General features: G+C 47.1%; 1 protein-coding gene across 25 annotated transcripts in view; it reads right to left on the bottom strand.

Moving 5' to 3' along the window:
• PLCB1 (phospholipase C beta 1) overlaps positions 1-21,763 on the bottom strand; it is an 807,198-nt gene that overhangs the window by 62,100 nt on the left and 723,335 nt on the right. The window contains exon 34 of one of the 25 annotated variants that reach the window (XM_053284748.1): positions 17,995-18,034. The exons of the other annotated variants lie outside the window; for them this stretch is intronic. Within the exon in view, the coding sequence (XP_053140723.1) occupies positions 17,995-18,034 (40 nt within the window). The remainder of the gene's footprint in view (positions 1-17,994; positions 18,035-21,763) is intronic. 25 annotated transcript variants of the gene reach the window in all.

Genomic DNA, 21,763 nt, shown 5'->3' on the forward strand with positions numbered 1-21,763 from the left:
TCAGCAAGCTTTGCCTAACCAGTAGATCTTGCTCATGTGCACAACCCAAGTGCCTGCAGTCTAGCAGTGGAGCTAACAGAGGCCTGGAACCTGCAGACAAGAGACTGCTCAGTGATTCTTGCTGTGGGGTGAAGAATCAAGGACTAACTCTGTCTGTGAAATCCAGCACCAGCTTTTTCCATCTGAAGCCTCATCATTCCCAAGCCTCGTATCCAAGCTGTGTACACTTGTTGCCCCATGCCGGATCCTGGCAAATATGCTGCTTCTACAGCCTTGGTTTCCACTTCCCTCCCCCCTCTCTCTACTAACTCCTGATTCCCAACCATCCCATTCCTGTGCCTTCCTTACCTCCCCCCTCCCTCTTTCCATCTATCTCTGAATTGTGTTAGGTTTTAGGAAGATTTAATATTGACCTTACATGCATCCACACACATGTGATAGTTATGAACACTGGATTAATGTTATTACTAGCTATAACTGAAATGTTACTAGTTCTGATTGATTGTTCTGTTTCTGTTCAGTTAGGTTGATGTTGTTGCTCTTTTATACTCAAAAAAGCCCATTGAATTATTTGAGAGTGTTTTGGTCTTCTTTCTACTTTCGTGCCCAGACGGTACATAGTCACTGTATAAAGAACTGGTCACTTTGTGACACTGGTGAAACAAGCCTAATTTCATATGCTAACTCCGGAGCATATCTAGTGTACAAATCCGTCTTGGCTCACAACTGTCTTGGTTTTGCCAGTTTCAGCAAAGTTCATTCATTTATTCGGATCATGGAAGGAGGAAGGGTTTGTCCTAGATTAAATCCTATTGGGACTAGCATATTCATCTACTAACAAAAAATCTATTCAACAGGAGGAGGAAAATGCCCTCAATGTTATGAATAGTGTATAGACCAATGGTTCCCAACCTGGGGGCCTCCAGATGTTGCTGAACTATAACTTCCATAATCTCCAGTTACAATTTATTGGGCAGCTGGGGATTTTTAACTGGGGGTGATGGGAGTTGTAGTTCAGCAACAACTGGAAGCCCCCAGGTTGGGAATCCCTGGTCTATAGCTCTCGGGGGTTGGGGAGCAACAGCTGCATTAAGACAATGGAAACACATCAAGCCATCTCCTTTTCACTGCATGAAAGTATAGTCAAGTCAAGGTTTGGGGAGGTACCGTAATCATCATGCAGTCTCTAATGATGCACAACCTCACTTTTAAGGCATAAATACTGGCATTCTCATTGAAGGATCTTACCCGGGCTCCTCTTAATTTCCCTTCTGCACTGTAGTTCTTGAGCATCAATCATTTGGGTCTTCCAGCAACTAAGTCTCATCTATTTCTATGTCAGAGCAAGAGACACCATTCACACAAAAAAGCAGCTTTGCTGGATTTGTTCACAATGCAACAGATGTAAAATACATAGGTGGAGATAGAAATATACAAGATCAGGGAGTGCAGGTGAAGACATTTTACTTTTAGTTTGGTTTATGTTCCATTTTATTTTCACATTAGTTTTTAATTAAGCTGTTCATTGCTCTCTATAGGAATAACAAAAACCATTCTCAAGTTGGCTTTCTGATGCTTTCTCATTTGCAAAGCAAGGCTGTCTGTTGTGTTTTTTTTAAAGATAACCACACAGCAGGGAGTCAGCAGACAAAGATACTGTCATTGGCATCCAACAGGAGTTAATGAGCAGTCATCATCCCATGTCCTAAAAATCATTGGCAGACAGTGGGCCTGACTGTGGAGAGGAGAAATTCATATTGGAGAAGATGGCAGAGATGAAAGAAAGTTAAGAAATACACAATGTGGAATAAGGTACAAAGTGAAACTGCTTGGCAATGTGTAGGCATGGGAGTGCAGGGTTTCTCTCTTCCAGTAAGGCAGCATTAGCCTGAGGTAAGGCACGGAGGGAGGCCAGTGGCAGCCCGGGTTCAGGTCACTGCCACAGCCCCCCAGCAACACCCCCGGAATCAGTGTCTAGGAACATAGGAAGCCGCCCTACACTGAGTCAGACCACTGGTCTATCAAGCTCAGTATTGTCTACACAGACTGGCAGTGGCTTCTCCAAAGTTGCAGGCAGGAATCTCTCTCAGCCCTATCTTGGAGAACGTAAACCTCCCCCCCACCCATTACCTGATGTGCCTTGAAATCCCCCACCCCTGAGTTACAGTACTACCTGCATATACTTCATAACCTTGTGGGTTTCCAAATCCTTGTGTGTAAATCTTTGTAGATATATCATGTACAAACAACCACTTTGTATATAATTGTGCTTTGGCAACGTACTGTATGCTTTGGTAGTTTGTTGGTTCCATAACAAAAAAATCTTGTCCTATCTTGGAGAAGCCAGGGAGGGAACTTGGAACTTTCTGCTTTTCCCAGAGCAGCTCCATCCCCTGAGGGGAATATCTTCCAGTGCTCACACTTCTAGTCTCCCATTCATATGCAACCAGGGAGGAACCTACTTAGCTAAGGGGACAAGTCATGCTTGCTACCACAAGACCAGCTGTCTAACGCAGGGAGCAGTTAGTCACGCCCCCTCATCTGACATCAGAAGCATGGGCGTGGTTTAGGTCCCAAACGGCCCCGTTTGGGAGCTAAATTGGCCAGTGCTGCGCTGCTCCTGGCCATGTTGTGAACATGGTGCTGGAGGATCTTGCTCACAAATGGGGCTGTGTGGCCCAATTTGCGAGCTAAACCATACCCTCGCATCAGATGCAGGGGGCGTGTCAGGGCGCAAGGCGTGGCCCCTGAGGGGTAGCAGCTTGGGTTCTCTGAATCCGTTCACTCAATGGTGGCTCTGGCCCTGCCCGGGGTCACAATGGCCAGCCTCTCTCCTTCAGTTGGGAAGCATCAGTCTGAGGTCAAAATGGCCAGTCTCTCTCCTTCAGGTGGGCAGCATCAGCCTGAGATCACAATGGCCCATCTTATGGCCTGCCTCTCTCCATCTGTTGGGCAGCATCAGCCTGAGGTCACAATGGCCAGCCTTTCTCCTTCAGAAGGGCAGCATCAGCCTGAGATCCCAGTAGCCAAGCTCTCCTTTTTGCAAGAAACAGCTTGTGGGCACAATGGCATGCTCTCTCTCTCTCTCTCTCTCTCTCTCTCTCTCTCTCTCTCTCTCTCTGGCAAACAAAAGCAGGGCTGTATGAATAAAGTCCCTTTTTCACTGAGGTGAGAATATGCAGGAGCAAGTGTCTTTCTCTCATTCTGATGAGCAGCAGCACGTGGACACATTATTCTCCATTAGAGTTTCTCTCTTTGAAACAGGAAACATGTCAGCAGAGAAAGAACAGATGCAGAGGAAGAGAGTTCACAAGTAGGCATTCCTGGAGGTTAGAGAGCTTCTACTTATAGGAAATATCTCAGGGTAGCCTGACACCAATAGGAATAGAGGTAGGGAGTAGTGGCACAGCAATGTGGCAATGCCCAAGTCATAACAAGGCAACAACTTGCAGAGTCTGGCAGCAGTTTTTGAGAAGTTTGAGAAGCAAATTGGTAAGCACAAGTCAGCACAGCAGGCACTATCAACAATAGGGTTTATTTCCCCATGAGGCTTTACACACAGGACTTCTACCTCGAAGCTCCTTCAGAAGAGAGTGTGTGCGTTCACACACCAGCCAAACTACCCTGAAGTCCCTTCAAGATTCTTGCACCCACTCCACACACAAATTGGGCTTTGTGATGCAACTTCTTGCTTACCTCGACGTATTTCCGGATTTTTAAAATGCTGGTTTTAAGCTACTTTTTCTGAAAACGCTGGAGCAAATCGGGAGAGGCACTGACTAGAATCGTCAGCATGATAAGAGGGATGCTTGCTTTAGAAATGCAGATATCGCTTTTTTGGTTCTCTCCCCCCCCACCCCAATTGGCTAGAAGGAAAACATGGACGCATGCCATGTGAACTTGTTTCAAAACAAAATCCGAGAGCAGAGGGGAGGGGCTGCTTCCCTCAATGCTGCGTGTGTAGTTTGAAGTGGCTTCGCTCAACATTTACCCCAAAGCATGAACCACATGTGAATAACTCCCATGAGGGCAAATAAGCAGAAGGACAGATCAGAAGGCAACCAGCAGAACAGCAGCAGGAGGCAGAGGCAGGCATTGTCTAGCATCCCAGATACAATGGAGTTTCAACTGGAAGCATATACTGGGGGGTGGGGGGCAGATAATGAGGGACATATAACCCCTGATGGTGACTGGTAGGTAAAGGAACAAGCAACAGAATATGTGTGCGGATAAGCACAAAGAGAAGATGACATGCAGCAATGTTGTTGTTGGCAGCAATGAGAGAAGGTATGTGGGAAGTATCATGTCTGGTGGATCTTAATAGTGCTGGTCTCATTGTGAGGATGCACCAGGGGAACTGAGGTCACCAAACCGAGGCCACAAGCTGGGAAATCAGGTGTACACAAGAGCCAGATAAAGCAGGTCAATTCACAAGCCAAGGTCAAAAGCCAGGAAGTCAGGTCTACACAGAAGCAAGGATCAGGCTGAGAGCATGGCAGCCACATTGCTTCAGCAAGTCCTGCAGCAGATTGAGCCTCTTTGAATGGGAATTAGAGCCATACTCTGTGGGCTGGAATACTTGAAAGCTTAAGGTGCCTGCACCTTGTTAGATAGTCGCTGGCTGCAGAGTAGCTGAAGCAATGGAGATAGAGCTGGTACAGTTTCAGCCTCCTTTCCTGACTGGAAGAGGGCAAGGAGGCATCCTTAGTTTGAAGATGGGGTTTGGGAAATAAAGGGTTCTCGAGTCCTGGAGCGGGAGGACCTCACATACTGCTTCTCCCTCTGCATCCTCAGGGTCTGTCTTGGACAAGCAGGGATCACAACATCCTCTTCCTCTGAGTCCCTGAGATCTGTGTCGAATGGGGGTGGGTGGGTTTAGGCTCAAGGATCAAGACAGGCAGAAGGAAAAATGTTCACCCTGGACTTACACTGACACTGTAAGTCTCCAGTGCTCTCTCATCAAAAGGAAAGGAAATCAAATACTGTGGCATTGCTTCTAGAACTTGTCATTACTTGAGGAACTCAGGCATGTGTAAATGGTGCCAGGAGTCTGATAGTCTTTCCTTGAATGAAATGATATGCTGGTGAGAAAGCCAAGATTGCCAACAACCTATGAGTAGGCAGAAAATCCATGAACCAGAAAGAGTCCCTACATCCCAAAGCAAATCTGTCTCACGCACGTATTCTCTTCCCTTGAATTCAAATGTTTTTAGCTGTCTCTGTTCACTTGTAAAACTCTGATGGCCACATTCTGGAGGCTATCAGACATTCTGAAGGCCAGGAGCATCAAGAAATATTAAAGTTATTTTGTGAATTCGCTTACTTTCCTCAGGTGAGACTTTAGGCAAAGCCATAGTGATAAACCAATTTGTGGTATGGACCCTAATGTACAATGTTCTCCTACTTGTCCTCTTTTATTTCCTTGAAATCCTTTCTTAAAGCACACTTTCCCCATGAAGTCTTGACATCACCCCCCAGAACCTGCTCCTTATTGAAATTCAGCTCAACTATGGGTGCCTTCAGATGTAACGTTTAACTGAGAGTTCAATAGACCCGCAGATTGCCTCCAGTCCCACGACACACTCCCAGACAATAACAATCTGCACTCTGGGAGATTGCAAAGGGGATGGAACTGGCTGCGCGGGCTTCCTCCGATGCAGGAAGGAAAGCTGTGGCAGCCAATTGTGTCGCAGAGAGGAAGGAGATGCCTACCCTTAAGCTTGCACAAACTGGATGACACATTGAGGCTCTGGAGCCTCGGTGTGGCAAATGTACCTTACTGCAAACTGAGGGTTCATCTGGAAGTTTGGGGGATGAATCAGACCTGTGGTTCGGACTGGAAACCATGGCTCCAATAATTCAGATGCCACAGAGGGCCAACCTGAGATGCGTTTGCCTCAGGTTTCCTGTGCTGTCTGAAGGCGACCAGAGCATAACAAAGATTTGTATATTTTTCTGCTACTTATCCCACCCGCATTTCCCTCACTTTCCTCTGTTTTCTTTTTGTTCATGTCTGGATTTGTAAGTAGAAACCTGTCCTTGCATTCTCTATAAAGTGCTATATACGTGGATGGCACTATATCAATATGCATTATTAACGACGACATTCCCCATTAATTTAAAAGTACAGGCTTTTAACAGTACTGGTTGAGGGATGGGTGGAAAGGAAGAGAAGTGGTTTAATTGTGCATGAGGCCCCATTAAAAGCCTACTGTAACTCATTTAGCTACACATGCTAAGGGCCAAACTAGATGTTAAGCAAGACACTGGCCCTTGAATCTTGAGTTTTGTTTTCTTAAATAGCTGCGGGTAGAGGAGGGGAGAATGCAGAAGACTGTGACTAGAGGGGAAGGAATCCCCTACCATGCAGGGGACACATATTGTCATTATCTCCTTGTCCACACACACACTCCCACCACCGCCAACCTCCATGATTATAATTTGTCCTTGGCACGCATGACAGTTTTCCTCCTGGGTCTGAGCGGAGTCCAAACAAGACTAGAATCATGGTATTGTAAAATCTCCATGCAACCATTTGCATCTGATCCCCCACCCCCGCTCCAGTGGGCTGCTATTTATCAAACAAAAAGGAAGCACTCAACAGCCTGTGACATGCCCAACATAAATATAGTTTGGCCCCAAGCCCTGTCCAGCTTGCTAGTGCTGATCAGGTTCCTCTAATATAGAGTATTTTTCTGTTTATTACATTATTATTAATTATCTATCTATATAATTCTCTTAAATGTACCCGTCGCTAATCCCATGCGTGGCAGCTCTCACGAGAGTTTGTGGGTGAGGGGAGGGGGAGAGGAAAGCGACAGTGGCAGGGAACATAAGGCCAACGGATAGGTCATCAAGCAGGTGGGCATGGAGAAAACGCAGCAGCAGCAGTGGAGGGAGAGAAAGCGGGGGCGGGGGGTGAAAAAGCAAAAGCGGGAGGAGAGAAAGTGGCGGGCGGCCAGAAAAAGCGGCTGGCCAGAGAAAAAACATTGGAGGGGAGGAGAGGGAAGAGGATGGCAGAGGCCAAGAACAAGGGAGGCCAAGAAAGAGGGAGAATGAGAAGTACAGATGCTCTGTGCCCGGGCCAGCTCATTGTGGTTATTTATTATTATTATCTTGTTTACACAGTCAGACAGGTGTTATTGACTGGTTTGTTTTATCCAGACATCGAGTCCTTCCCAAGGACCTGGGATGCCAGAATTTTATTGTCTATTGTTATAGATATCGTCACAGAATATAGGCTGTTCCCAGTAAAGCTGCTTTTTGTAATTAGCTGGTGGTGATTTCTGTGGTCCCTATGGTGTTGAGGTGCTCTTCAAGGTCTTTTGGAACTGCACCCAGGGCGCCAATGACCACTGGGATTATTTTGGTCTTTTTCTGCCACAGCCTTTCAGTTTCCATTTGTAGATCTTTGTATTTGGTGATTTTTTCTATTTCTTTTTCTCCTATTCTGCTATCCCCTGGTATTGCTATGTCGATTATTTTGACTTGTTTTTCTTTCTTCTCGACTACAGTTATATCTGGTGTATTGTGTGGCAGATGTTTGTCTGTTTGTAGTCGGAAGTCCCATAATATTTTTACATCTTCATTTTCTTCAACTTTTTCAATTTTATTGTCCCACCAATTTTTGGCTACAGGTAGCTTGTATTTTTTGCAGATGTTCCAGTGTACCATCCCTGCTACCTTGTCATGCCTTTGTTTGTAGTCAGTCTGTGCAATCTTTTTACAACAGCTGATTAGGTGGTCCACTGTTTGATCTGCTTCTTTACAAAGGCAGCACTTGCTGTTTGTTGTGGATTTTTGACTTTTGCTATTATTATTATTATTATTATTATTATTATTATTATTATTATTATTAATTTAATGTCAATATGTCAGTGATGCAATGCACATATTAACTCCAAATCCTCAACAAAAAGACTTTTTATTGAGCAAAGAAAAACTAAAAGTTGGTTTAGTTTGGTTTAGACACCATCCTCAGTTAAGTAAAAACAAATGAGAAAAACAATATACCGCCTGACTCCAAAGGTGGTTCATGGTTCTCCCCCTTTGCCAAGCCAGACTGCACCCCAGCTTCAGGCACCTTTCCCAGCCTTAAGGTTCAAGGCTTGTCCACCGGCCTCCAGGTAGACATAGTGGGGTGGTTGCCCCACTGCCAGGCCCCTTTCTGGGCAGAGGTGTTGTAGTAAAAGTAGCCCCATTATTTCCTTCAGCTGGATGGAGGCACAAAGCTGCAAAAACCACCTTTAAACAACAACAATAACAATAACAACAACAACCTACTATAATTTTCCTGGCACACGCCCAAGCATGGGTAAAGTTTCCCTCAAAGCCCATCGGAGACTGGGTTGAATCCAAATCAGAGACCAGGCCTGTGGAACTCCTTCCTAGACAATGCAACCATATCGGTCCCCACTGGAAGCTCTAGAACCACTTAGCTGACCCCCTTTCAATGCACCCTTCCTGGCTTAAGGTTCAAGGTTTGTCTATTGGCTTCCAGGCAGACAGAGGGGGGTAGCTCACCCCTCCCCAGGCCTCCCTCCCTGGGTTTAATGTTTTGGGAACCAAGGGGAGGTAGACCTGACCTCCAGATTTCCTGCCCCTGTGCCAAGCCCCTTTTATGGATAGAAGTCCCATGGTTCTCCCCCTTTGCCAAGCCAGGCTGCACCCCAGCTTATGACAACAAACCTAGACAAAGGTAGTTCGCACAGCAGATTTCATTTCTTTCCATAATGGAAACATGTATTTTCCTCTATTTAATTTTGCTGGAGATTAAGCAAAAATTAAAAAAACAAAAAACAGACAAGTGAAATATATAAAATAGTTGAGATCATTCTAAGAGCTAGCCACAACACTTTTCCTATGATGTGCAGTACAAGGAAAGAAACTTGACAAAGGCTGTAAAATTGGGGTTTTTTAAAATCCAAAAGTACATGTCATGGTCATGCGTAGATAGTTACATAAGCCACTTCACTGGACAGAGAGGATAACAGTAAATACTGTATTTTCATGCACACACACACACACACACACACACACACACACACACACACACACACACACACCCTTGCACTCCTATGTAACTCATAGACAGTTCTAATGTATGTTAAAAAAAAATAGATAGCTCCCCCACACGTTACCCACCACTTGGGAAGAGCAGGGCCATTGACGACATTGGTAATGAGAAACAGCCCAGGGAGTTCTCCCCATCTTCCTTCTGGTTCCCCTGTTGGTGCAATCAGGAGTGAGGTCAAGCAAGCAGTAACCAGAGTGGCCTCATCCTGTGCACCTTGTAGGCTCTTGTATATAAGAGTATATATTTTTAAAAATTCAATTGCGTCCTTTAAGATCTTCACACCTCCCCTCCCTGGAAAGAAAAAAATGTATACCCCATAGGGTATATTTGCAAAAATAAACAAATTTGATAACCTGATTAGATCATGGATGAAATATTTTAATTCAAACATATAAACAGATTGTTCTCCAGTCACACACACTGTATAACTCCTCCTTCTCATAACTGTCCCACAGAAGAAAGAGAGAAGCTTGTAACCAAGCGGAGAGTTGGGTGCCAATCAAGTAGGGATCCTGAGTGAACTCAGGGCACTAGGTGCCAGAACAACGGAAAAAACAGGTTGCTTACCTGTAACTTATGATCTGGATGTGATCCGTTGTATTCATAAGAACTGGGTTTCTGCGCCTGCGCAGGGACCTCCCGGGCTGACTAGCTAGCTCCTCTTTGCGCCCCGCCCGTCTGCACGTGCCTTGCAGCTTCCGTTAGAATCGACGGTTGGGGCGCCTCTCCTTCAGATTTCTCGCAGACCGCCATATAAATGACGATCCGCACACCAGCATCCACTAGTCCAGGCATTCTGCAGCGGGGCCGGCTGGGAGGGACTTATGAATACAACGGATCACATCCAGATCATAAGTTACAGGTAAGCAACCTGTTTATCTGGATTGTGATCCATTGTATCCATAAGAACTGGGTGTTTAGCAAGCTACCCCATAAGGAGGCGGGTGCAGATGACCCCCAGCTATGCCAACACACGTTTCAACACTGATCTTCCAAAATTCGCCTCCCTAGCCATCCGCAGATCCAAAGCATAATGCTTCACGAATGGTAGATGCGATGACCATGTCGCCGCCAGGCAGACATCTGCCATTTTAATGCCTGACAGATGTGCCGCAGACGTTGCGTAGGCCCTAGTAGAGTGAGCCCGAACCGTCTTTGGCGGTGTTATCTTCTGGCTTTTATAGGCGAGGAAAATCAGTTCCACTAGCCAGTGAGCAAGCCTCTGGCGAGAGATTGGACGGCCCTTGCTACGCCCCCGGAAGGAGAGAAAAAGCTTTTTACTCTTCCTAAAGCCATGAGTTCTCTCCAAATAGTATAGGAGTGATCTACGCACGTCCAACGTGTGGAGGGCCTTCTCTAAGTCTGTCTCTGGACTACTGAAAAAAGTTGGCAGCACTATGTCTTGATTTAAGTGGAAATCTGTTACCACCTTTGGCAGGAATCTCGGATCGAGACGCATCACAACCTTGTGTGGATAGAATTGAGTGTAGGGCCTATCCATCCGCAGGGCCGTCATCTCGCTCACTCTCTTAGCCGATGTAATGGCTACCAAGAATGCCACCTTCAAAGTCAGAAACTTTAGCGGAATAGTCGCCAGTGGCTCAAAGGGTGCCTCCGTTAGGGCGGAGAGTACTAAAGACAGACTCCACTGCTCCATTGGGCTGCGCACAGGAGGGTAAAGGTTATTTACACCTTTCAGGAAACGCTTACATTCCGGGTGGGAGAAAACCGTGGACCCATCCCATCCCCTGTGCTTTGACGAGATTGCAGCCAAATGCAGCTTAATGGAGACATTCGCCAATCCACTCAGTTTGAGCGATGTCAGGTAACGTAGCACATCCCGAGGGGTCGCACGCAATGGCGTGACACTCCTCCCCCTCATATAACTCTTGAAGCGGTTCCACTTGCAGGCATAACTGCGTCTTGTCGACGCACGCCTACTGTTTAGTAAGATGTTGTTTAATAGTTGATTCTCCAAGCGGTCAGCTTGAGAGAGTGCACCTCGGGGTGTAACACCTTTCCGTGTTCTCTTTGCAACAGGTTTGGAGCCCTGGGGAACTTGTGGAACACTGAATGAGACATTCCCAGAAGTGTGGCAAACCACGGCTGGCGTGGCCACCATGGGGCCAGAAGTATGCATTTCGTTTGGTCCCGCAATATCTGCGCAACCACACGGCCCATTAACGGCAGCGGGGGAAAAAGATATAACAGCCCCGTCTTCCAGGCCCGTTGAAAAGCATCCCCCAGGGATCCCTGGCCTATGCCCGCACGCGAACAATAATTGGCACACTTTTTGTTGGCAACCGTGGCAAATAAGTCTATCGATGGGACCCCCCAGATCTCGAACACCCTGTCGAGATACATCGGGTTGATTTCCCACTCGTGTCTTTGGTTGAAACTGATGTCCCTGCTGAGCCTGTCGGCCAAGCAGTTGTCTACACCCCTTATATGTATTGCCACTGGGTGAATTGAATGTTGAATGCACCAGTCCCATATTTTTCTCGCAAGTAGGCAAAGAGACAGTGACACTGTCCCCCCTTGATGGTTGAGGTAGGCAATCGCCGTCGTGTTGTCCAACTCCAGCTGTATTGACCGTCCCCTTATCATAGGTTCGAATGCCCTTAGGCCCCGAAACACAGCCAATAGCTCCAAGTAATTTATATGCTGAAGTCTCTGCAACTGGGTCCATGTCCCCTGCACGCATACGCTGGCGCAATGCGCACCCCAGCCCGCCATCGAGGCATCTGTCGTTATCCGGGAGGTGGGCTCCTTGGACACAAACTCGACTCCTTTGCCCAAATTGTCCATGTCTAGCCACCACCCCAGGCTGGCGAGGACATGTTGTGGTAGTGTCAAGTGCATATTCTGGCCATCCACATTGGGTCGGAAGTTGTGGAGAAACCAATGCTGCAATGTGCGCATGCGGAGGCGCGTGTGTGACACCGTTGCGGTGCATGATGCCATCAAACCCAACATCCGCTGGATTCGAACCGCTGGCTGCCGTGGAGTCCTCTGAAAGTGACGTATGAGTTCGTGCATTTGGGTAATTCTTTCCGCAGGTAAGAACGCCCTGGCCAATTTCAAGTCCAGCACTGCTCCGATGAAGTTCACTCGAGTCATGGGTTCGAGTCTCGACTTCTTCCAATTCACATTGATGCCGAGGCACTCCAACAAGGCTAGCAGCATCTGCACTTGGCGGGTCAGTAAACTCCTGTCGTGGCTCACCACGAGCCAATCGTCTAAATACGGATACAGCCTCAAGCCCTGAGTTCGCAGGTGGGCTACAACCACCGCCATCACCTTTGTGAACACTCTGGGCGCAGTAGAAAGTCCAAATGGAAGCACCACATATTGATAGATCTGTGCCCCTACTGTAAACCGGAGGAACTTGCGGTGACTCTCCTGTATCCCGATATGAAAATAAGCGTCCTTGAGATCCAGAGTAACTGCCCACTGTTCGTTCACCAGCAGAGGCAGAATTCCCTGCAGCGTCACCATCCTGAATTTCCTGGTCAGAATGAAGAGGTTGAGCCCCCTCAGGTCCATTATGGCTCTTATTCCACCGTCCCTCTTTGGTATCTGAAAATACCGGGAATAGTAGCCGGTCAGTCTGTTCGCCCATTGCACCCGCGTGATCGCCTGTTTCTCCAGCAGCACCTTGACCTCCTCCCGCAACACCTCCGTGGCCGGCGTATAGACCAGTCCAGAGAAGGGAGGCCTTGTCTCGAACTCCAACGCATATCCAGTCTGCACTATTCTCAGTACCCACCGGTCGGATGTTATGTTGTGCCATGCTGGCGCACGGCTTGCCAGTTTGATGTTGATCCTGGCAACTACAGGGCCGATGTAGTGGGTCCTGGATTGTAGCGTTGGACTTAATTGGCTGCTGCAAAACTGATGCAGTGGACGAACAGTCCCGTCAAAAGCTCTTGCTGGAAGCGTCCTTGTCGCCTTGACGAGCTGTTTTTCCTTTTTGTTTTTGGTTAAAGCCCTTACCGCGTTGGTAAGGTCTGAATTGTCTTCGGTATTCTTTGCGGTCCCGATACCGATCACTCTTTCTCTGATAATAAGTGCGGCTCCTTGCGGTTGAGCTGGAACCGCTCGAAGGCACCATAAAGGTGCGGGCAGTGAATTTAGATTTTTTTAACGTCTCCATTGACGTGTCCGTGTCCTCATGGAATAAACCTTTGCCGTCAAATGGCAAGGACTCGACTTTCTCCTTCATGTCTGCCTGCAGGGTTGCTGAGCGAAGCCACGCATGCCTGCGCAAGCTCACTGCCGTCACCATTGCTCTCGATTCCGTCTCCGACAAGTGTTTAAATGCGCTCAATTGTTGGCGCGTTATTGCCGTTGTTCTTTCGTACACATCATTAAATCTCCATTGGAAGTCCTCCGGAGACAAAGAGGATGAATCCTGTAAGAGCGCATCCCAAAGTAAATGGTTATAGCGTGCCATACACGCCGCATAATTAGCAATACGAATTGCTAAACTGGAGGTGCTATAGATCTTTCGACCCATAACGTCAATTTTCCTCCCCTCTTTGTCAGCAGGCGTGGAATGACGGTGTCCACTCTTGGTGGATGAAGCGCAACTGACAACCAAGGAGTTCGGTATAGGATGACGTAACAGGTAAGAGTTCTCTCCTTCAGTCACCCTATACAAATTTTCAATGCGCTTGGAAGTCGGAGCCCCGACCCCCACTGAGTCCCATGCCACCTTCGCAGCCTTGTCTATCCCAGGAATCATGGTGAGGGCAACAGGATGCGAAGTCTTAGACCGCTTCATCATATTATAGACCGGGTCAGCAACGTCCGCATCCGGAGAGCTTACGTCCATGCCCAGGGCTTCAGCGATGTCCCTTATGAGGATATGGTAAGCTTTCAATTCCTCAGTTGGCGAGGTGGATAGTTTTGGTGGCACATCCGAAGGGGGGTCAGACCTACGACTGATATCATCTCTGTCAGAGGCTGGTCCCGACTCATCGTCCTCACTGTCATCAGAGGGTGAAGATGATGGTTCAGAAGGAGGAGGTGTTGCTTTCCTCTTTCTTTTCCCAGCAGGTTTTTCTGGCATCCTCGTCTGGACCACAGGTAATTGTGAATTCTCTGGAATGTAGGTTTGAACTTGCACCAATGGTGTTTGTATAGGCAAGTTCACAGACGGCCCCTGATGGTCCGCATGCTCTGACTGCAGCAGCGGCTGAGCAAGTTGTCCAGCCTGCACAAAATTCCGCAGCCCTTGCACTGGTTGCATTTCTACCTGTGCCGCTTTCCAACGCAAGAACTCTGCATAATCATCCGGCACCCCATGGCGGAAACCGCAGGAATGAGTTGGCTGCAGCATTGTAGAGCACCCGACATCGGTCCTTGGATCCTGGACCACTGCTGGTGTCAGTGAGGCAACATGAGGCAGATCAGCCAGCTCTCCACCTCCAGGACCCTCGTCTAAGCCTGTCGACAGGAAGCCGCGAAACGTCGCACCCGAGGGTGTACTCGAACTCGACTCCAGCAGTTCTCTAAGTCCGTCCCCGTGTGTAGCCAGACTCGGAGTCCTTGGCGTCGAGGGGGACTGTGCCGGCGTCAATGCCGGTGACAAAAGATGAGGAATCCTCCTCAATGTCGAAGCCGTCAACACCGATGAAGGAGCAGTGTTCACATTCAATATCTGCTCTGGCACCGTGGACGCCGACGGAGGAATGGCATACACCGCCTGGGCAGTTATGGGAGGCTCCGATGCCGAGACTTGCAAATGTCTCGACGCCGATATCGACGTCGATGTCGATTCCAATGTCGACGCCTGTCCCAGACTGCCTTGGTCCAATCTCGATGTCGGCGCTGGTGTCGACGTCGAGACTAACGTCGATGTCGAAGCCGAGACCATCCTGACCGTCGATACCCGAGGTGTCGACGTCGAGGCTGTAGGGGACTCAGCCGAGTCCACGTCGTAAATCTGTGCTGCCGTCGGTGAGGGAGTTCGATGTCGAGACTCCTCACGATGGCGACCTTCCCTCTCAGAAGCATGACGATCTCTATCCTTATGCTTCCGTTTTTTGGAAACCTCCTTTGGTTTCTTAAACAGAGTGTCAACAGTGGTTTTAGACTGCTTATCAGCAGACCCACTGGAACCCAATCCCGGGGAGCTTGACGCACCGGACTCCTTCGACATCGAAGCTCCCGATGTTGAACCGGAACTCATCGACGCCGACGGACGAGGAGTTGGCGGCCGAAGTGCCTCCTCGTATAACGCAGCTCGAAGCCTGAGAGCTCTATTTTGCCTAGTTTGTTTTGAAAACGAGCAGCATATCTTACATGCCGCCGTGTTATGATTCTCTCCTAGGCACATCAAACAGGCGTCGTGATAATCAGTCGAAGGCAACTTTGCTCGACACTTTTCACATCGTTTGAATGTCTTCTTAGCTTCCATTGTCCAAATGCCGTTCCGAGTCAAATTCAGTAAACAATCTTAGGAACAAACAAAGCAGAGTCCGTAATCAAGTCCGTTCACCGTTCCGAGTCAAAACCGTCCTGTACAAACTTCGAAGTTAGAATCAGAGTCCCAAATCAAGTCCGTTGTTCGTTCTGAAGTCAAACCAATTAATCCGCTCAGTAGAGAATAGTCAAACAGTCCGAAGTCAAAAGTTTTGATAATAATTGAGGAGCAACAGCCAAGAGGTGTAAGCGCTTTGGCGGTCAAGAGAAAACTGAAGGAGAGGCGCCCCAACCGTCGATTCTAACGGAAGCTGCAAGGCACGTGCAGACGGGCGGGGCGCAAAGAGGAGCTAGCTAGTCAGCCCGGGAGGTCCCTGCGCAGGCGCAGAAACCCAGTTCTTATGGATACAATGGATCACAATCCAGATTAAGAAGAAATCCCCCCTCCCCACAGGAACAAAGTGGCCAAGAAGGAGGAGATAGAGTTTGTGCAAGATTTCCCCTCCAACAGGAAAATCACTAGGTAGAAGTCCATGGACAATGAGTGAGTAAACTCAACAAGCAGAAGGGCTTTGAGATGAGACACAGGATAGGACGAGGGGTGGAACAGGTAATAATGTTCTAGAGGCAAGACATGATAGACTGTCCAATAGGCCTCATGGTAACGGCAGCAACCCAAACCACACTACAGAATTCCTCTTCAATTAATATGCAGAGGTGGTGCCAGAGAGGATGCAAATGCCTTGCAGCATAATAGCTTCCTCTATATTGCTAGAACCTTGTGGTAACCTATAGAAAAAGCACCTTACAAATACTCAAAGTACTCTTCTTACTACACACATACACACGTTATATATAAAGAGCAGGTTCCCATGGGCTGTCTGTTTTCCAGATGGGAGCATTAATGTGAAATAGACAGGGAGGCGATTCTCACTATCGCCAAAAATCAGGCTAAGGGAGCCTAGCCCGCTATCTGAAGACCGTGAGAACCACTGGGCTTGCAGGCGAGCCCAGTTGCTCTCAAGCAGGTAACCCACTTACTGAGCCCCCCCGCTAAGCCCCCCGCTAAGCGAGTGCTCCGTTAACCGGGGTTTCCGGATCTTGTGTTGCTGCAGCACGGCTCCACACCGCAGCAACTCAAGAGGAGACCCCTGACTGGGAGGCTAAAAACAGCCTCCTGGCTCAGGGGTCTCTCTGCGCTTGCGCAGAGCATGCTGGAATTTCCAGGGGTTGCTCAGCCCCCAAACTCCCAAGCCCCTGCCGGCTCCGTGACAGACCTGGCAGTCGTGTGGGTGGCCAGTCCGGCCGCCCAGGGCTTCCCCTCCGCTCGTCTGCGGGGAGAGTGGGCTAAGCCTGCTCTCCCTACAAACCCGCTCTGGGCGAGTCTCACCAATCGCGAGACTCACCTCAGGGTCTCCACACCCCGCCCTCAGAAATTTAACATGTGTGACAAAGCTTGCCCCCTCTCCCAGAAATGCTTTGTCCTTCTTGTGCTCCCCCATTCCCCCCCACACACACCCCGGGGCCACCACTGCTGTGGTGCATTAACCAGAGACAGCTATTCTACAAGACACCACATGCAAGCTCTGCTTGTTGATCATAATTCTGAAGGCTATCCCCCTTCAGCTTTCTGGGCCTGTTGCTGGGATCACAATTTTTACATACACACAAGAGCTACTGGCTCTGTCTGCCCCTCTCTGTCTACTCCTGCTAACTGGGTAGAGGCACCTTTTTAACACGGCGATTCCCTTTATTTAGCAGGGGGAGAGCAACTGGTCCTACCCACCCCCAGCACAGGACCTCCAATGACTGTTGCTGGTGTCTTATCATTTTTAGATTGTGAGCCCTTTGGAGACAGGGATCCATTTAATTAATTAATTAATTCGCTATGTAAACCACTTTGGAAACTTTTGTTGAAAAGCAGTATATAAATATTTTGTTGTTGTTGTTGTTGTCTATTGCTTATCTCTTCTTAGCAGCCAACGTTCTCTGCTTGCCCTGCCTCCCAGCTCTTAAGGAAAATGAGCTGCTAAGAAGATAGTCAAGAGAGCAGGCTTCTATAGCCTGGTCAAAAATGAAATCGTTGTCAACTCCAAGATGACTGAAAAACTAGCTCCATGAGAGTGAGCTCACTGAACAGTGGCTATAAAAATGATTTGAACAAAGTATCATGTCGCCATTTGTGGCATATGCTTTAATACACTACAGTAAAACAGCAATAGCTTCCATCATGTATCTCCTCAGGATTAATAGCTGAAGCCTCGCCAATGAGTCATGTGGTTATCTGTAACCTGGGTAACCTCTCTCTTTTTAGCAAGCTGTTGAAAGGGGGACTGTGAAAGAAAATACACATCTGCAGGTTCTCTGCAAGGTTGGATGAGCAGGGGTGCTCTCTATCGATACTGCATACACAAAGAAATGGATACACACAAACCTGAACCATAGCTGTGGAAGGATCAAAAACTAGTTGGACCAATCCCCAAACTCACCAGGCAGGACCATCCAACAATATGACTTCAAGAAAACAACCTATGCAAGAAGAGAGCACAACTTATACCACGAGATGAGATCTGGTGCAGTGCATAAAACAGCTAGAACAAAATAGTCCCAGAGAGGGAAATGGTATGCTTCTGGAAAGGCAAATCAGTTTACATTATTTATTTGTATGTTTGTCTTTCAATTGACCTACCAATTATTCATTTTGAAATTTATACCATAACAGTGCCCTTGGGGCATCATACACAAAAAACCACTGCTGGAAGGGAGGTTTCACGGTATCCCCCAGGAAGATCGTGTGTGCCCATGTGGCTCGGGAGAGGTTGAAAGTACGGCCCATGTTATTTTACACTTCCAGTTTTATAATGATGCTAGATTTGAGCTTATTTGCCCTGAACTTGCCTTATAACCAGATTTGGATGGTAATTTATGTTTATCTTGTCTTTTAGCTGAACAGAACGTAGCCAGACTGTGGAAGGTTGCCAAATTTTGTTACATTGTGGGTAGGATACGTCTGGAGGTTAGGAATACTCCTTAGCTGGATATTTTACCGTTGTTAATTATAATCTTACTCCTTTATTTTATTTATATTTGTTATATTGATGTTGTTATTTGTATTTTTTATGTTCTCTTTTCTGGTCCATGACTGTAATAAAACTGAACTGAACACAAAAAACCAGCATAAAAACACAATTCAATAATTAAAATCACAGTCTTAAATCAGAAAAAAAAGAGAGAGGCATGCATACAGTATTGAATGGCAGCAATGAAAACACCCCAAGTGCCCTGCTCGTTTTTTTAAAAAAAGCCCCCCCCCATTTAAAAACAAGCAATCACTGCAAAAGCTATTCTATCCAGAGGATGCCACTACCAAGAAAGTCCTGTCAAATGGAGAAGTCCAATTTCTTGAGATAAAAGACCTCAGAACAGTAGTACATCTACTGGTCACCTCCAGACTTGATTACTACAATGTGCTCTATGTGGGGCTACCTTTGTACGTAGCCCAGAAACTGTAGTTGGTCCAGAATGCAGCAGCCAGGTTGGTCTCTGGGTCATCTCGGAGAGACCATATCACTCCTATCTTAAAAGAACTACACTGGTTGCTGATAAGTTTCCGGACAAAATACAAGGTTTTGCTTATAACCTATAAAGTCCTAAACAGCTTGGGCCCTGGGTATTTAAGAGAACACCTTCTTCGCTATGAACCGCCCTTTTGAGATCACCCAGAGAGGTTCCTCTGCAGCTGCCACTGGCTCTTCTAGTGGCTACTCAGGGACAGGCCTTCTCCATTGCTGCCCCAAGGCTTTGGAACACATTTCCTGCTGAAATAAGATCCTCCCCATCTCTTACAACTTTTAAAAAGGCAGTCAAGACACATTTGTTCACCTAGGCTTTTAATTAGATATTGTTTTAATTGTTTTTTAAATAGTTTTAATGTTTTAAATTTTAGATTGTTTTAGTGTGTTGACCTTTTGTTGTTGTTGTTGTTTTGTAAACCACCCAGAGATGTGTTTTGGGCGGTATACAAACGTATTATATAAAATAAAACAATAAATAAATAAATATAAATATCTAACTTCAGCATAGTACAGGAGCTGTAGTAGGGCCTCAACCAAAGGTCTGTGGAAAGGCAGTCAAGAGAGCATGCAAGAGGGCTAACAAGGTGGCAGCCAGGGTTTTAGGGTGGTTGGAGGAGCTATAATCCCCCAGCATGATTTACGATTCTCTCGTCCTGCATTATATGGCAAGAAAAGAATACATCTGTCGGAGGAAGGAGACCCGGCACATGTTGCCTGTCTGTGTTTAGGCATTTCTGTTATCCTCTATGGGTGTCTTTGTGGAGGGTCGGCATGCCCATGTACGTGTGCCTGACTGTGGCACAGAAAGTTGGAAGGCAAAGCCATGATGGTGGCTTGTTAAAGTTATATGAGATTAGCAAAATAGGTTCAGGTGAATTTAACCAGTTTTCCTTTACAACTGAAGAAAAGCTTTGGTTTGTGTTGAGTATGATTTAGGATTCTGACAGCTATCTGGTCAAGGGGCTGGATGCCCATAATTTGAGTTAATCCCAGATGACTCAGACAGATGACTCAGATAACTCAGGGTGGCTGAGTTACCGAGGATCAGGAGATGGGGTAGGACCTGTTCATGGCCTTCCAGCTATTCTTTCCCCCACTTGACACCACTATTACGGATAAAAATTGGTTAATAAACTGGGGGTGAGGTTGGATCTTGTCTGTCCCCTCCTTTGTTCCACACGTGCCGTGTTTCATTTCCTCAGTGCAATATATGCACAGATGGTCATTTTCACTGGTCACCTAGAACATGATCGACAGAAATACTACAGCACAAACTGACCAGCACCAAAAGGCAAGCCTCATCTCACAGTACCTTTAGTCAGACAGCAGCTGGCATCCTCAGACATGAAGAGAACCTGGTGACAGGATTAGTGCCATGTGGCCCCAGTTCATCATGACATAGAATAAAGCATTATTTAAACTATAATTAGCAATTTCCTCTAACAGCTTGAGAGCTGAAGCCTGCTGTGCAGTAAGTTTCCAAGCCTCCTGCTAGAAGTCAGACTGTTGCACATGCTCATCTTTGGCATGCAGATGCCCACCGTTCAAAGAGTCCTTTCCCTTATATAAAAGCCCTGCTGTGTTTCTTTGCTTCATTAATTACCAGAGGGCCTCAGCAGTGCAACTCAGGGTCGCAATAGGCCACCGAGCATTGATTATCAGAGCAAACATGCATTTTGTTTGCCCCTACAACCAAAGACTTGAGGAGCAAATTATCAGGCAAAGCTCACAAAGCTCATCACCACAGAGCAGAAATAAGGCTTCATAAGATTAATGCCTCAGCTTTGAAAACAAAAAGGTTGGGATTGATCAATGTGCTAAGAATCCTGCAGAATAAAGCCCAGAGCCAAACTAGTGCTGCTGATATTACCTAACACCCCGTCCCCTCCCACATCATAGGACACTTAGCCCTCTCTTCTCAGATAACTCCCCCCACGAGGTGTTTTTAACATGTGGGGGCCCAAAGAAGTCAGTCTGAAGAATGTAAATAATGTTGTATAATCATGCATCAAGCAACCCTTTTAAAAATATTGTTCTGAACATAATCAAATCAACCATTTCCCCCTTATGAAACGATCTCCCTCTCTCTCAAATGTAATAAATAAATAAATAAACACTCATGTGACTTCCAGGACCTCCTAGCAGCCCCATCAGAAAGGGAAAGAGGCAAGGATCCTGTCTAGAACAGAAGAGTCCAGAGGTTGTGAGCAGAGCAGCAGGGCAATGCAATTCCTTTTGTTTTCCTGCCTCCTACCCACCAATCCTCAGTGGTGACTGAGCTCACATGCCTGCAACAGGAGGGAGGAAAACATATCGGACTCTTAGGGCAGTTGATGTGCTCCCTCCTCCTTCTGCAATCTGGATAGGGAGGAGGCAGCAGTAGGGGGCAAACCTATTGCTCCCAATTCTGCTGCCAGAGGTGACTACAACATGCTTTACTGTAGGGCAGCTTTGGGAGATTGGGGAAAAACAATCATCTTCAGAGAGGTGGAGGAGAGAAAGAACAGATTGTATTTGTTCGGTATCTGTTTTCTTGTCCTCCCTTCTAGACCCTGTACTGTCTAAGCGACATCATTTTTCTGAGACATTTTTTCTGAGTTTGGGGCCTGCAGAGAATGCACAATTGTCACAGAAATGGCTGAAGACCACAGAGCAGCCATTAATTAATGAGGCTCAAGTTGCA

This window comes from Hemicordylus capensis, chromosome 1, assembly GCF_027244095.1.
Source record: "Hemicordylus capensis ecotype Gifberg chromosome 1, rHemCap1.1.pri, whole genome shotgun sequence".
Lineage (NCBI taxonomy): Eukaryota > Metazoa > Chordata > Lepidosauria > Squamata > Cordylidae > Hemicordylus > Hemicordylus capensis.